The sequence below is a fragment of the Coloeus monedula genome (genome assembly GCF_965178545.1).
Source record: "Coloeus monedula genome assembly, chromosome: 3".
Classification (NCBI taxonomy): Eukaryota; Metazoa; Chordata; class Aves; order Passeriformes; family Corvidae; genus Coloeus; species Coloeus monedula.
In genome coordinates this window covers 18,039,736-18,053,598 of record NC_138783.1, presented here as the reverse complement: position 1 = coordinate 18,053,598, position 13,863 = coordinate 18,039,736, and the positions used below count along the sequence as shown (strand labels likewise).

Sequence of the window (13,863 nt, the reverse complement as noted above, 5' to 3'; positions counted from 1 at the left end):
ATACAGCAAAAATTAGAATCTTCATGCATGTAAAACTCTAAATATAAATTTGGGTGTTTACTTCTGCATTTTAGTAATACTACAGAAGCTATTGAAGAAGTCACTACCAGTGAACAAGGCAGCAGTGTTCATGTTAAATCAGGAAAACCAAATTGTGGGTCAAATAACAAAGCTATGTAAAGGCTTTTATCCAGATGATACAATGCCTCATATGTACATCAGTTCAGATATCCAAGCTTATTGCAGAAAGCGCTAGCTGTTGCTGGTGTTGGAGAGCAGGGAATCAGATTTTTAAAGAAGCTCTATTAGAAATGCTTCAGATCTAGAAGAGTGAGTGTGGAACTTGGCAGAAAAAAACTGTTATTGGTTTATTTTCAGTAGGGTTACTAACAAATCTCAGAGGGCAGCCATTCAGAGAAACAAAGTAGAAAATAATTTGCTCTCAGTATCTGCCCAAACAATCTTCAGTTTCATAACAATTTCTACAAGCACTTCTAAGCATAGAACAGAAAACTCATTTTATAAGGTTATCCATTTAATAGTTGCCTTTCCCTTTAGCATAGTTGAGAAATAATAAACCACCTATTTCAGACATGAGCAGTGTTAGACTGAGCAGAAAACAATTAAAAACTGATCTTGGCACTGAAGGGGCTCAAGCTGAAAATATTTGGTAGCCAGTTATCTTTGGAAGGTGTAGGTAGTTGGAGAACTTGCAAGGTACTGTGAACTTTGCTCTACTTTGTTACAAGATGTGTGTGTGGGTCAGCTTCAATTTACTGGAAAGAAACTCCATGATCTAACTTTTCTCCTTCTTCTTGGATGCTGAAAGGCACAGAAGTTGCAAGACTTGTCTCTGCTTTGTGATTAGTGAGGGCTGATCCACTGAGGTGGATTCTGAAGCATTATGGTGAGTAGCAATGACCTCCCTTCAGAGGACTTCGGTAGCCAGATTAGAGCGAAGGACCAGGATTGTGGAATAGGCTGGTGCACTACTGCAAGCCTGTCCCTTACAGAACTGGCAACACAAATGGGCCAGTCTAAAACAGCCCAACTATGGTTTGTATCTGAAGCACCAGGTAGTTTTTCCGACTTGGGCTGCAACTGGTGGGTAGCTCGTACAGGGCTGAAACAGATTTCCTAAATCAGAAGGAAATTTTTTAAAAGCTTTTTAGTCTATGGCTTTCAGCAGTAGACTTGTACATGAGGAACTCAACTTCCTTTTAGAAAAAGGTGTGTTCCCCAAGTCTCTAAACTTTTAGGGTGAGCAGTGGCTTTACAAAAAGGAGATCACATCCTTCCACATGCAGATTTCTTTAGACTTAGACTTCGTATTGAGTTCCATTTTTTAAACTTTTATAGGGATTCATTCACAAGAACATGTATATATATATAGGCAAAATTTTATTTTATATAGAAACAATTACTTTGTATATTGAAAACTTAGATAAATTTTATATACAATTATGTGTATTTGTACATATTACGTCCTTTATTTGATGTGCAGTATGTATATACAATGAAGATGCAGCATGGAAGTAATTTGTATTGTACTGATCAATAAAAGCTTAAACTCTTAATGTTGGGTGTTAGAACTCTGAAGTAGCTTTCAAGTGGCACAAACTGACAGATTAATTCTTGAATGCTTGAAAATGCAGCAGAATCTAAGCTTTTTGAAAAAAAACCTGTGGTGTAATTTCAATCTAATACCTTAAGCTCTCTGTTGTCAGACACTGCAACTGGAGCATTGCAATTGGCATTTTGGACCTAACCACTCTGGAATTCCCTGACAGTGCATTAAATGTAGTGAATGAACAACACTGAACTTGAATGAGTGGACAAGGGGGGATAGTGTCATTAGGCCAAAGCCTTGTAGAGCTATAATCTCTTGAGATATGCGTGGTCTTATGTCTAGGATGTCTGATTAACATGAGCATTTGCAAATGGATTAGATTTTGTCTAACTTTTACATAGTGACAGTTTCAAAGATGTGGAGTCTTTCTTGTTTAAATCTACTTTTTCTCCTTCTTAGTTGAACCTGTTGTGAGCTTAACAAAAGGACCAAACCCTCTAATAGATGGTGCAAATAGGACAATAGCAGCCACTTGTACAGCAGCCACTGGAAAACCTGCTGCACAGATTGACTGGGAAGGAGGCCTTGGTGAAATGGAATCCACCTCTACTTTGTTTCCAAATGAAACAGTGACAGTTGTAAGCCAGTATGTGATTGTCCCTACACGATTTGCAAGAGGAAGACACATAACTTGCATTGTGAGGCACCCTGCCTTTGAAAAGGAGATACGATACCCTTACATGCTGGACATACAGTGTAAGTATTCTGTGAGGTAATTACTGCCTGGTACATATCTTGCAACCACCCCCTTAATCAGTGTATACCTTGCACAGAAAGGAGATGAGCACTTTCTGCTGCAGGAAAATAAAGGAAGTGAAAACCATATAGAAAAGCTGTGGTAAGGGGCAGGTCAGGCAGGAGTAAAAGCCTAGGGTCTCTGTACTGAAAATAAAGTCATGAAGCTAGAATACTGTTACATTTCTACTGTTTTGGATATTGAATCATGGGTAAACATGGGGGTTGATCCATAAGCTCTTTATAGTGTCTTAAAATTTCAGCAGAATTAAAAAAGAATGCTAATGAAGATTCATGTTTGAGATGTTAAGTTGAAAATAGATCTTGTGGCGGTCAATAAGTTATTTTCAGGTTATTCACCAAACTTTGTCCTCTCTAACTAGTGTAAGGAAACAAGAACATACTACATACATGCCTAGTGTTTGTTATTCAGCTTCCGATGGCTCATATAATTCAAATCTGTACCGGCCTTCTTTAAAAAATTTATGGCTTTTAAAACACATGAATGCAAAGCAAGGTGGCTTACAATGTTGCTTAATTAAAACCAGTTAAGACAAATAAGCTTTAGGCATGTGGTCCATTTGTTAGACAGTGCATATATGAACAAAACCAACTATTTTCACATTGTTCCTTGGTGTTCTGTCTTGACTGTGTGCTGCTTTAAAGTTCCTAAATCACAGAAGTCTGTCAGTTCAAGCAGAACAAATGTAGTAGCTGGAAAAAGTAGATTTGGCTGTTTTGATTTGACTAGAATTTGATTTTGCTTTGGTTTTGTTCTGTTTGGTAAAGAATCACTTATTTTGGCATAAAATAATGATTAGCACTGCTTTATTTTATTGATCTTGAAATGAAGTTCTAGGTTGGAGGGCCATTGATGCAGAAATAAAACTAAAGAGGATTTGTTCCCATCATTGTCTCAAACAGTGAATAAGAGAATTGTTTCCTCTTGAAAGTGAAGTGAGGATGCAAGTTGGTCTTAATATTTTTAGCTGAGATTAGCGTTAATGCATGTTTCAGAATTTCTAACAAAATTGTATAGTAAGGTACACAGCAGCAAATGAGAAGCAGTGTGTGCTCTTCAGTCTTCCCTGACACATAGTAGCTTTGCAACTGCTCCTCCATCTCCGCTTCAGAGCTTGTCCCAAATCATACTGGTTCATCTGTTCCTTGGCTTTTGAATATTTTGCCAAGGCCTCTCTAAAATCACTTCCTGGCTTCTTAGAGCCATAACATAATTCTACATTTTGATGCCAATGGATAATTTAATCTTTATAGTTGGCATCTGTGAACTTCTTGGTGATTTCCTAATTACCTGCTTTCTCCCAAGGTTGTTTCTGATCCTTTGCTGTATCTTTTTAGTGAGAAGTAGTTCTAACTTACCGTTCCTTATGTCCCAAAAACATGAAACTGATTCTTTTTTTCCTGAAGTCCTCTCACTTCCCCAGGGTACTGTGTGGTTGCTGAAAACACAATAGGAAAGTTGCACTTTAAAACAATTTGTTCACTGCTGCGTATTAATGCTGTAGCTTGGAGCTGCATCGTGTTCTCTGTATATTTTGGTGGTGGTATTTAAATTAAAAACAAAAGGGCAACCAACAACTAAAGCACATATCCCTCTCAAAAAACTGTCCCAAAAAGTACCCGTCTGTTCTATTGATCTTAAATGCAATTCACTTTTAATGTAAAAATTGTGGTTGTTGATAGATGAAGTCTTTTTTTTGTCAGATTCCCCAGAAGTTTCAGTAACTGGCTATGATGGAAACTGGTTCATTGGAAGAGGGAATGTTCAGCTCAAATGCAATGCTGACGCAAACCCATTACCTATGGAATTTATGTGGACCAGGTAAATATTTATGAAAAGGGACTTCCCACACAATTCAAGTGGTATAATAACTTCGCTTACAGTAAATGCATGTTTTGAAAACAAAGATTATATGATTTGTATTGGTCATAATGGTTTTATTCAGCTTTTTAAAAGGAGAATACAAGATGTGTGTTTGTATGAATACAAGTGAGTGGATATCGTGAAAATTTGTGTCTAAACAGTTTGTCATTACTTTCAGGGTAAAGTCTCTAGTTACTCAAGGTGGACTAAGCTCTGTGTGTTACATGTAGAGCAAAGACCAGTAAATCCAGAATGGATCCAACTTATTTATATACGCCTCTTATGAAAAAATTAAAAAGCTTACAAAGCATCCACATTTTTTGAATTTATGGACTGCCATCCCCATCCCAGGCTTAGAAATTTCAGCACATAAAAATTCTTATGTTTAAAAAAAGCTTTAGCAGCAGTACCATTTGCTTCTTCAGATGCACTGGGTTCTCAGTTCTCATCTGAATTTCAAACATATGTAAGAACTAATCAGTACAACCGCTGTTTACAATTCTAGAAGAAATAAACCTATTTGAATACATTTAAAGCCATTCAAGCTTCAGAGGTGAATATTAGATTTCCTAAACTTAAAATGGAACAAACTTCTATAGGAAATCTAAATTTTCTGGAATAAACCTGGTGTGCCTTTTTGAGCAACAACAAAACCTATCCAAAAAGCTGTAGTACTGGTGAATGAGGAACTTCATGTGTAGGGGGTGAAATCTATGTAAAAGAAGGGAACCTTGAGTTTGAAGAAATGAGAAGTGCTGTGTTGAACTGTGTGCTGTATTACTGTTGCCAGATTACAATAGGTTGAACTACCTTACTACCTTGATACTACCTTGTATCCCTTGGAATCCAAGATGGCATTGTATTTACTGGGATAGTGATATTTTCATGGTTAGTAATATTTCAAAATGTTGCATGTATGAGAATTTTATTATAATAGACCTTTCAAACCAATTGACTGTTTTATGTATCTTGAAATAAATACTTCTGGTACTGTGAATTAGAGAGTATGTGCCTGATGGCTTTTATCAGCTTTATGTGGCTGAAGCAATTCTGGGCAATAATCACAGCAAAGTAGTAGGAATGTTGTGTTGAACCGCATTTTTTGAAGATTGTGTTTAGTGTTAACTTTTTGTTCAATACTACTTAAAAAATAACTTATCAAATGCTTTCAAGATAGTCATCTAGTGATCTAGTTTGAATATTGATTTAGGCCTGCTTAGATGTTAATAGGTACTTAGATAAATCAAAATGGGTTTCAATGGCATGAAATTAGACAGGTGTTTAATGGGCAGTTGGCAGCTCTGTTAAAATAGTTCCAAGGCCTTTGCCCTTTCCCCTTTTTCTGTTGTGTTTACACAATTGTTACTGCAATCTCAGGCAGAATTGTACAAGGAAATGATAGACTTTAAAAAGTCAGCTGATAAAAAATAAATTTTTTTAACCAGTTGTTTCCCCAGGTGTATCACCAAGTACCGTATTCCATTTCAGTGTTGTAATTTAGACAGAAAAGTGGTGGGAGATGAGAAAAGGCAGCTCAGGAGAGGAGAAACTGCTTGAATTCTTGCACAGAAGTTCTAGTCAAAATGTCCTCTAAATTAAGCAAGTATGGACAGAAAGATTTACTGTGATAGCTCAGCTGGATGCAAATGAACAGGCAGATAATCCTGACAGCGGAAGTGCCTCTTAGTTAGATTGTTCGTTTTCAGAGCTTGCCTTGTCTTGTTCTTCCAAGTTCTTTTGAGGTGCATTTTTCTTAGCTGTAGTAGTGCTGGTTTTAGACAGCTTGCTAGATCCAGCAGATCTGACATTTAAAGGATTTGGCCCAGAAATTAAATACTAAATAAATCTTCAGGTGTACACTGACAATATTGAAGGAAAGCCCATGGGAAGTGTCAGAGCACAGTGAAAAATTCATTCTATAGATTACTGGAAAGATTATTTTAAACTTCTATTTAAACTAGTTGTAAATATACGCATTTGAAGTATAACTGTTCTTTTAGGTTGGATGGACAATGGCCTGAAGGACTATTGGCTGTTAACAATACTCTGCAGTTCAGCAGCCCTTTGACTTACAACTACAGTGGGACTTACGTCTGTAAGGTGACTAATGCTCTTGGTCAGAGAAGTGATCAGAAGACTATCTACATATTAGGTAAGTCTTACTTCTCAACAAAGACAGTATGTTAACTTGGAACTTTTTTTTTGTCAGTGATTGAATTAGAAAACTGAAGAGCCAGTTGCTGCATGAAGTATATGAAATATATATGGTTTTTGTGTGAAAAGCTGTTGAAAGTGTGGATTTAAAAGCTGTAGCACAATTTGGGATTAAACTGACTCTTGAACAGCAGCTTACAGTGGAAGTTCTTAAGGTTAAGGTGCTTCTGAGATGATTATTTTCTCTTGATAGTTAAACTGATGGTTTTTTGCAGTGTTAATCTGTGTTTGACAAGACTTACTGACTGCAATAAACAGTACTTTGTAAAAAATTGAAAAAACAGCTGTGGGTGGAAGGGGAACAACTACATTTAGAAAAGCTAAAGATGCTCTGTTTTAAGGAAGTTGGGGTTATGTTCTGAATATCTCTGTTACTTGTGTCATTTTCTCAGGATGCAGATACCCAGTAATCATCAAGTTAAATACCTCATGCAGAACTCTTGCTGATCTACTTAGTATCATCTAGCAAATTTGTGTGTCTGTTCAGTGCTACTGCTGTTCGAACATGCATCCTTGTATCATTAACACAATGTAATTAATGTTTTACCATGGCACCTTTTTTGTGGAAGAGCAGCACGACTTATTGTACACATGAATACTTCTGTGCAAGTGTGGAAAAGCTGTTCAGATTTCCATAAGGCATTAGCTAAATTAATTTAATATTTAGCTTGAGCAATAAATGCTCCTATAAATATGAAAGGATTTTTTGAGGAAGATAATAGACATGAAAATTAAAACTTCATTCTGTTGTATTATGTTGCTGCTTTTCAGTAAGTTCTTGACATTAGTTATTTCATTAAGCAACATGTCAGAGTGCATGTTGGCCTGTTAGATGATACAAAGATGACTGATACAAACATAAATGACTTCTTTGTTAAAACTCCATATGAACACTTACGGGTTAAAATGAGAATGAGAATTTAAGTGCTGACCACATCAGTCAGAATTCACTTTTGACAGTTGTCTGCATCTTCAGAATGAATGATGGTGTTGCAGTCAGTGCCGTAACTACACTGTAGGCTACTGTGGAAAGCTAGTAAATTCTAATTAACTGTAGTCAATGAGCTAGTTAACTGGAAACTTATAAATAGTTCGAGACAGTGGAATCACTTGTAAACAACTTAATGGCTAGAATTTTATGTAATTTAAAAGACTTCAAGTGCTGCCAGTTGTTATGAAAGTTATTTCTGTGAGTGTTACTTTTGAATGTTTTGGTTCTAATGCCTCTTCTGTGGAGGAGACTTCATGGCTGCATAGCAGTCTCAAAGCAATTACAAAAACTGGCACATTTTAAGAAATATTAATTTTAAAAATCATAATATCTTTAAATAGGGTGAAACATTTGACTAAATATAACTTTCAAATACACTTGCTCAAAAAATAACAGTGCAGTTTATAGCTCTGTTCTCAGCCCTATTCTAACTAAGCAGTGGGGAGAAGTTTTTAAAGTCCCCTATTATTCAAATTGTCAGTTTTGTGAATATCATCTGCTGTAAGTAGACCTTACACTTTTTACTGTGACTGTCGTGAATGGAAACAGAAGGCTGTCATTCAAATTATCTTTTCAGCTAAGAGACTAAAACAGGCCAACTAGGAAGTCATAGATAACATTTCCTAAAATGAATCAAGATTTTGAAAAGCAGAGTAGGCATACAGGTTAGTCAGGCAGTGGTGATGGTTTATGTTCTAGCCTAATGCAAATGTTAGACCATTTAAACCAGCTCAGTGCAGAGACAGATAAGCTGCAGTCGTTGGTCTTTGCTGTGAACTGATGGACACTGTTTACATGTGTGTGGCTTTTCAGCTGTGCTCGGCAACTTTGCTGCACTGTAGTAATTTAACTGCAATTAGCAAACCTTAGCTGTTTTCAGGGAGCGACAAAACTGAGCCTCACTTAGTGAGGAATCATACAGGGTCATGGTTCTGCCAGTTAGGTGCACCAGTAACAACAAAGGGTTTAGCTGACAGTAAATTTCAGTCTTTTGAAGTGTTATGTTGATCATGCTGACAAACTGGTTTAAAGCACTGCATATAAACTTTTCATATATAGGAGACTTGATAAAAATGGGAGAGGTGAAGCAATTATTAGTGTAACACCTGTATTGTTTTCAGAAACAAATACTAAGCACAATTTATTGTAAGTGTTCAGAATAACTTCTCAGCATGATTGGTTCTTTAAATAACTGAAATGCCCTTAAATGATGCAGATCAGGCAAGTGATTAGTAATCAAATCACTTACCACCTTTAATATTTGACTTAACTCACCAGGTATCTATTAATGACAAACATGGCAGTGATAGAGCATTATATTGCAGTGTAGAGCAGATATTGCAGTGTAGAGCTATAAGCTGAAATAATCAGTTAGTTTATTTTTCTATCTTTGCTCTTAGCCACTGTATAAAGCTTGGCATAAAATGCGAAGTGAAACATGAAAGTTAAGGGACAAAGCTGTATGATCACACCATCTTTCAAATTTTAATTATGACGCTGTCAAAAAGTATTTATGAAGTTAATGTTTCTGAACAGTCGCGATGCTGGTAGTTGTCAAGCTTTTTAACTGCTAGAAAAGAAGTTGAAATGTGTCTTAGAATTGGAATGCAAGCTGAGCAAAAACTTGCTTTTGGTCCTGATATTCATTGTTAAAAAAGTCAAAGCTATATTCTTAATAAGTTCTGTTGTTCCTAAACTTGGTTAATATTCTTGGAGTACAGAAATGAAAGACAAGTAGTTGACCGGAACTAAATGGTAAATTCATCAGCTTTTAGTTTCAGGAGATGATACATCTTTGTAGGAATAGAGAAATACTGAAATGGCACTTGAAGCCTGATACTTCTTTTTATATTGCTTTTAAGGCACAGCTATCTTTGGTATTTTTATTAATTTGATGATGTAAAGTTAAACCTCTTCCATAGCTGTCCAGCAAAAGCAAGTTGTGCTCCTCGTGGAGTTCAGGTGTTGAAGTAACAGGTTACCAAAACAAGCTGTCAGCTTGATATATAAAGCACTTCCTCATACAATATTGATTTACTCAGTTTTCTTACACAAGGAATTGAACTTTGTTTTCTTGGCTCTGTGTTTCTTCACCTTCATGCTGTTTACTGAGGCTTTCCCTTTCTCCCCTTGCAAGGGAGAGGTGACCTGTGAGACTTGCCTTAAGGTAGGGCCATACTTCCTCTGTCATGACAGCCTTTGGAAGAGATTACTTTTGTTAAAAGTAAAGCCAGCCTTTGTTAGGCAGCAGTCCTAGGAAGGTGTTGTTTTTAAGTACAGGGTCACCTTATTGTAGAGTGGGCATTGTCAGGATTAACAGCAGAGGCTGATCGTTGGGTTTACTTTTTGCTGCTTCATATATAAACCTCTGTTCTGAGAGTGCACTGTGAATACAGGCACTCTTTTATTTTCTAAATTACATATTGGAAGGGATGTTGACAAACTGCTCTTTAGCAAAGGGCTTTTGCTTCCTGGTCTAGCAGGCTTTGAAATTTCAGTGGTCTTCCTGAATATTCTTCCATGCTGGAGGTTAAGTTAATAAAAACTTGTGTCCCAAAAAAAACGCCAAAATCTTTTATTTTTGGTACATGAAAATCCCAGCTAGAAACCACAGAAGCACACTGAACTTTGAAAGTGGATGATTGATGAGAGAAATCTTCGTATTATGCTGCCAAAATAGATGTGGGGGGACACACACTGAAAATAATCCTAAGGCAAGTGTTTAGCTCCAGTGTGGAACCTTTGTAGGCAAGATGCTGTGGGGAGGGGGTTATGCAGTGTCCTTACCTGTTACCTAACATTAGAGTAGCAATGGTTGGAGAAAGAAAGAATGATAAATTTCAAAATCATTTACTCTTAGACATTTAGAGTCTTCTAACATGGAAAGCTGACTTTCCCTGCTGTCATAAAGGAGTTACTACATAAGCTTTCCAGAAGTTGAAATAAAGGGGCAGTTTTTAAGACCCAGCTGCACAGAATTATTATTTAATTTTTAAGTACTTAACATCTAAGGGTAATTTAGAAAGAACAGTAAGACACAGTAGTAAGTATGTATGTATCTCTGCAAACATACAAGTAATACATATACAGGCAGATACTTGACACTCAATAAAATGACAGGTACAAAGAGAGATCTCGTAATTTGTGCAAAGCCAACTCACTTTTGGATTAGAAGTAATTGATAGATCCTTGTTTTGTAGGAGGCAAAAAAAGGGGACATTTGCGTCTTGAATGTTGTGGGGTTGTTTTTTTTCAAATAGGAAGAGCTATTTTTGGCCACTCTGTTGTGGCTTTTGCGACCAGCCGGACTTTGACTGTATGTTAATACACAACAACTCTCCGAGGAACCTTTCCTTCCAAAACTTTATTTCTGTAATGTTTAAATGACAAATTTAAACCCAAGGAAATTGTGCCAATATTGAATTATTTTATCTGTTACAGAGCTGGTCACTTTACCTCTCAAATACTTCATAGTGGGCTAAATCCAAAATGGTTTATTGTTTAAGAATATTGTGTTCTCTAGTTGATTTTTTTACAATGATAAGCTGATAATACCAAGACAGGACTTAAACGTAAGACTTTGAAGATAGCGACCTGGTTTTAAGGATGATTCATCCATCTCTTTCTACTTTCATCTCACTGACACTTTGCTTATTGTTGGCTTTGAATTGGTGCAGAGGCAGAGGTGAGTCCCAGACATTTGAAGGATGTGGTACTGCAGGAGGATTGAAGCGGGAAGATGTAGTGTTTGGGACACGAAACATGTCATGTTAGTTGGAAGCCTGTACTAAACTTAGTTGTAGAAACTCACCTGCTGAAGATAAGGTGTTGGAATTGTAAGAGCTGAGAAAACTATATCAAGAGTAGGCATTTCAGGGAAAAATAAAAATATCAAACTGACACTTGTGGATACAATATTGCTGCTAGCAAGAATTTTTCTTTCTAAGCCTGTGAGATACTTTTCTCTCACGCAAAGATATTTGCGGAGTTCTGTAAACCGTGAACACCTGCGACCTTGTAGAACTATGTTTATGGTACAGTAGAAAAATATTTTGACAATGGATGTTTTAGGATTCTAGCCAATCGCCCCCAAGGGGTGGCTGATCCTTTGTCCAATTCGACTATGAAGAAAAAAGTCTATAAAAGTGTGTAAAATAATTAAATCAATTTTGCTGCACAATTCCTGTCTGCTGGATCTTCTCTCCTCTCCTTCCTACAGCTGTAGGATACAGTAATAGACACTGTTGAAAGTTGGTACTGACTTCCATGGGAAACATCTGGAAAATAATTATTAGAGTGAAAACTAAGCAGTGCACAGGGAACATGGTCCTTTAATTTGAGGTGGTATCAGGGCTTCATTTGAAGTCAAGAGTAAGTCTTGCTTTTATTGGCAGAAAACTGTGTTAAAGGCTTTGAAACCAACTAGGGAAACTTGGCTTCTTTATGTGTATGGAAGGAGCCAGCTGACTTGCTATATTCATACCAGAAAACTGGTTTTTGCTTTCTTCAGTTACGTCTCTTATTTTAATGGGGGTGGTAGCTATGTAAAAGTAGAAGAAAATCTGAGGTCTTTGCTTGTCCTCATTATTATTGCAGGGTGCATGTACTAAGGATTTGAACAGGGACCAGAACATAGTAAGAGACAAAAACTGAAATCAAGATGCATTTAAACTAAACCCAAATATTTTTCCAGAATTTCTTCTACTTTTAGCTCCCTGACCTGCATGGATATTCTAATATGTTGTTGTGCTTTGTGCAATGACAGAAGCCTATATCAATGAAAGAGACAAGAGCTGTTAAACATTGGGTCCTAAGTAAAATGTTAAAGGAAATCATCAGTAGGAAATTGATGCTTTTCAATAAAGTGTCATATGAAACAAAATTTAAATTATGCCCTTAATGTTTTGTGGAAAGCATTAGAAACTCAAACATGTCAGTGATTATGTGAAATATTATAGTTAAAGAACTTGCTGATATAAAATGATATTGTCTTCCGTAGCCACAGATAAGAGTGGCATATTCTTGATTTGGAGATGGCATTTGAGATATGATTTGCAAGCAAAATGTTATGAGGTAGGCATCAAACTTAGGCATTCCTGATCTTAATGTTGTTCTCTATTTGGGAAATTTGCTTGGTACAGGAAGTAAAAAAAAAAAGTTAGCTTTACATTTAGAAAGCCCTGGGTGACATGAGAAGCGAATTCAAATATTCTTAGTTGTAATTGGCCTTACAAACAAGAAGGGACGGTTTTAATTTTGTCATTCTTCAACAATAAAAGGTACCAAAACAAATAGACCTTAGAGGTATCATGGTATCATGTTGCATATAAACGGAATACATATAAACAAATGCTTAATTGATCCGATGTTTGCAATTGATTTAATGTTAATTAGTTCTTGTCTGTAATGCAGCTGGACAGTCTGACAAATTGTAGATGAATGGGAAGTTTTGAAGGGAAAACTTTCTGTAAAATGCTGACTTTCTAGTATATTAATAAAGTTGTAATTGCTACTGTGCTTATTTCACATATGCTATGGTTAAATTTGCCAGGATGCAAATACCACATTCTTGTGGATGTGGAGGATAGGACTTAAGACCTCAGTATCAGAGGCAAAACAATTATGAAGCCGGTTAATTAAAATCAAACAAGTGTATATAGCCTGGAAGGATTTTGCTGTTACTGCTTGAAATTGTATTTTAAGCTCACAAATCTTTTGTCTAAAGCAAATACCTTTTCAAGGAAGAGATATTTGAACTTCTTGACGTAGGGATATGTGGGACATAGAACCCTGGTAAACTTTATTCTTTAATCTCTACTTCTTTGTTAAATTGTCAAACTCACTTCAAATCAATTTTTACTAAAATCATAATCTGAATTCTTCTTATTCATTATGGTAGTGCATCTTTGTCGTTCCATTTCTTGTCTTCTGTCAAATTAATTCCATTTACGTATAGTTCCCTAATGAACCATCACTTTTTACATAGCTAAGGAATAAATTATGCCCTCTGAAAATCTGTGTGAAACTTTACTTATGTGATGCTTAAAATGTTGCATTCAGCAGCAAGGTGTGTACTGATCATGACAAATGTGAGAATTCTGTCTAGTATGAGAAAATTGTATGTCTGTCTCTCAGTAGCAAGGTTAAAAATCATATTTATGGCTATATAATTGTGATTTGTCAAATAACTGAAAGCTTGACAGAGCTCTAGTTCTATCTGGTTTACTCTTTGTGTGGTGGTAAATTTAGGGTGCCTCTACTGTGGTGGTAGTACTGCTTTCATGAATCTTGCTTATGGGCATTTAACTAAATAACATGATACAATGAGCTACTTGGCTGTCCATGTAATATTCTCTCTGAAAGGTTCAAGCTATAATAACATGTTTAGTATTGCTTTTTTGGTTTTAA

The 13,863-nt window shown here is 36.2% G+C and overlaps 1 protein-coding gene across 2 annotated transcripts in view; it reads left to right on the top strand.

Annotated features, from left to right (window-relative positions):
* The window catches only part of NECTIN3 (nectin cell adhesion molecule 3), a 61,797-nt gene that overhangs the window by 29,635 nt on the left and 18,299 nt on the right, over positions 1-13,863 (top strand). For both annotated transcript variants that reach the window (XM_082277336.1, XM_082277335.1), the window contains exons 3-5: positions 2,030-2,326; positions 4,091-4,208; positions 6,251-6,402. In XM_082277336.1, the coding sequence (XP_082133462.1) occupies positions 2,030-2,326; positions 4,091-4,208; positions 6,251-6,402 (567 nt within the window). The remainder of the gene's footprint in view (positions 1-2,029; positions 2,327-4,090; positions 4,209-6,250; positions 6,403-13,863) is intronic.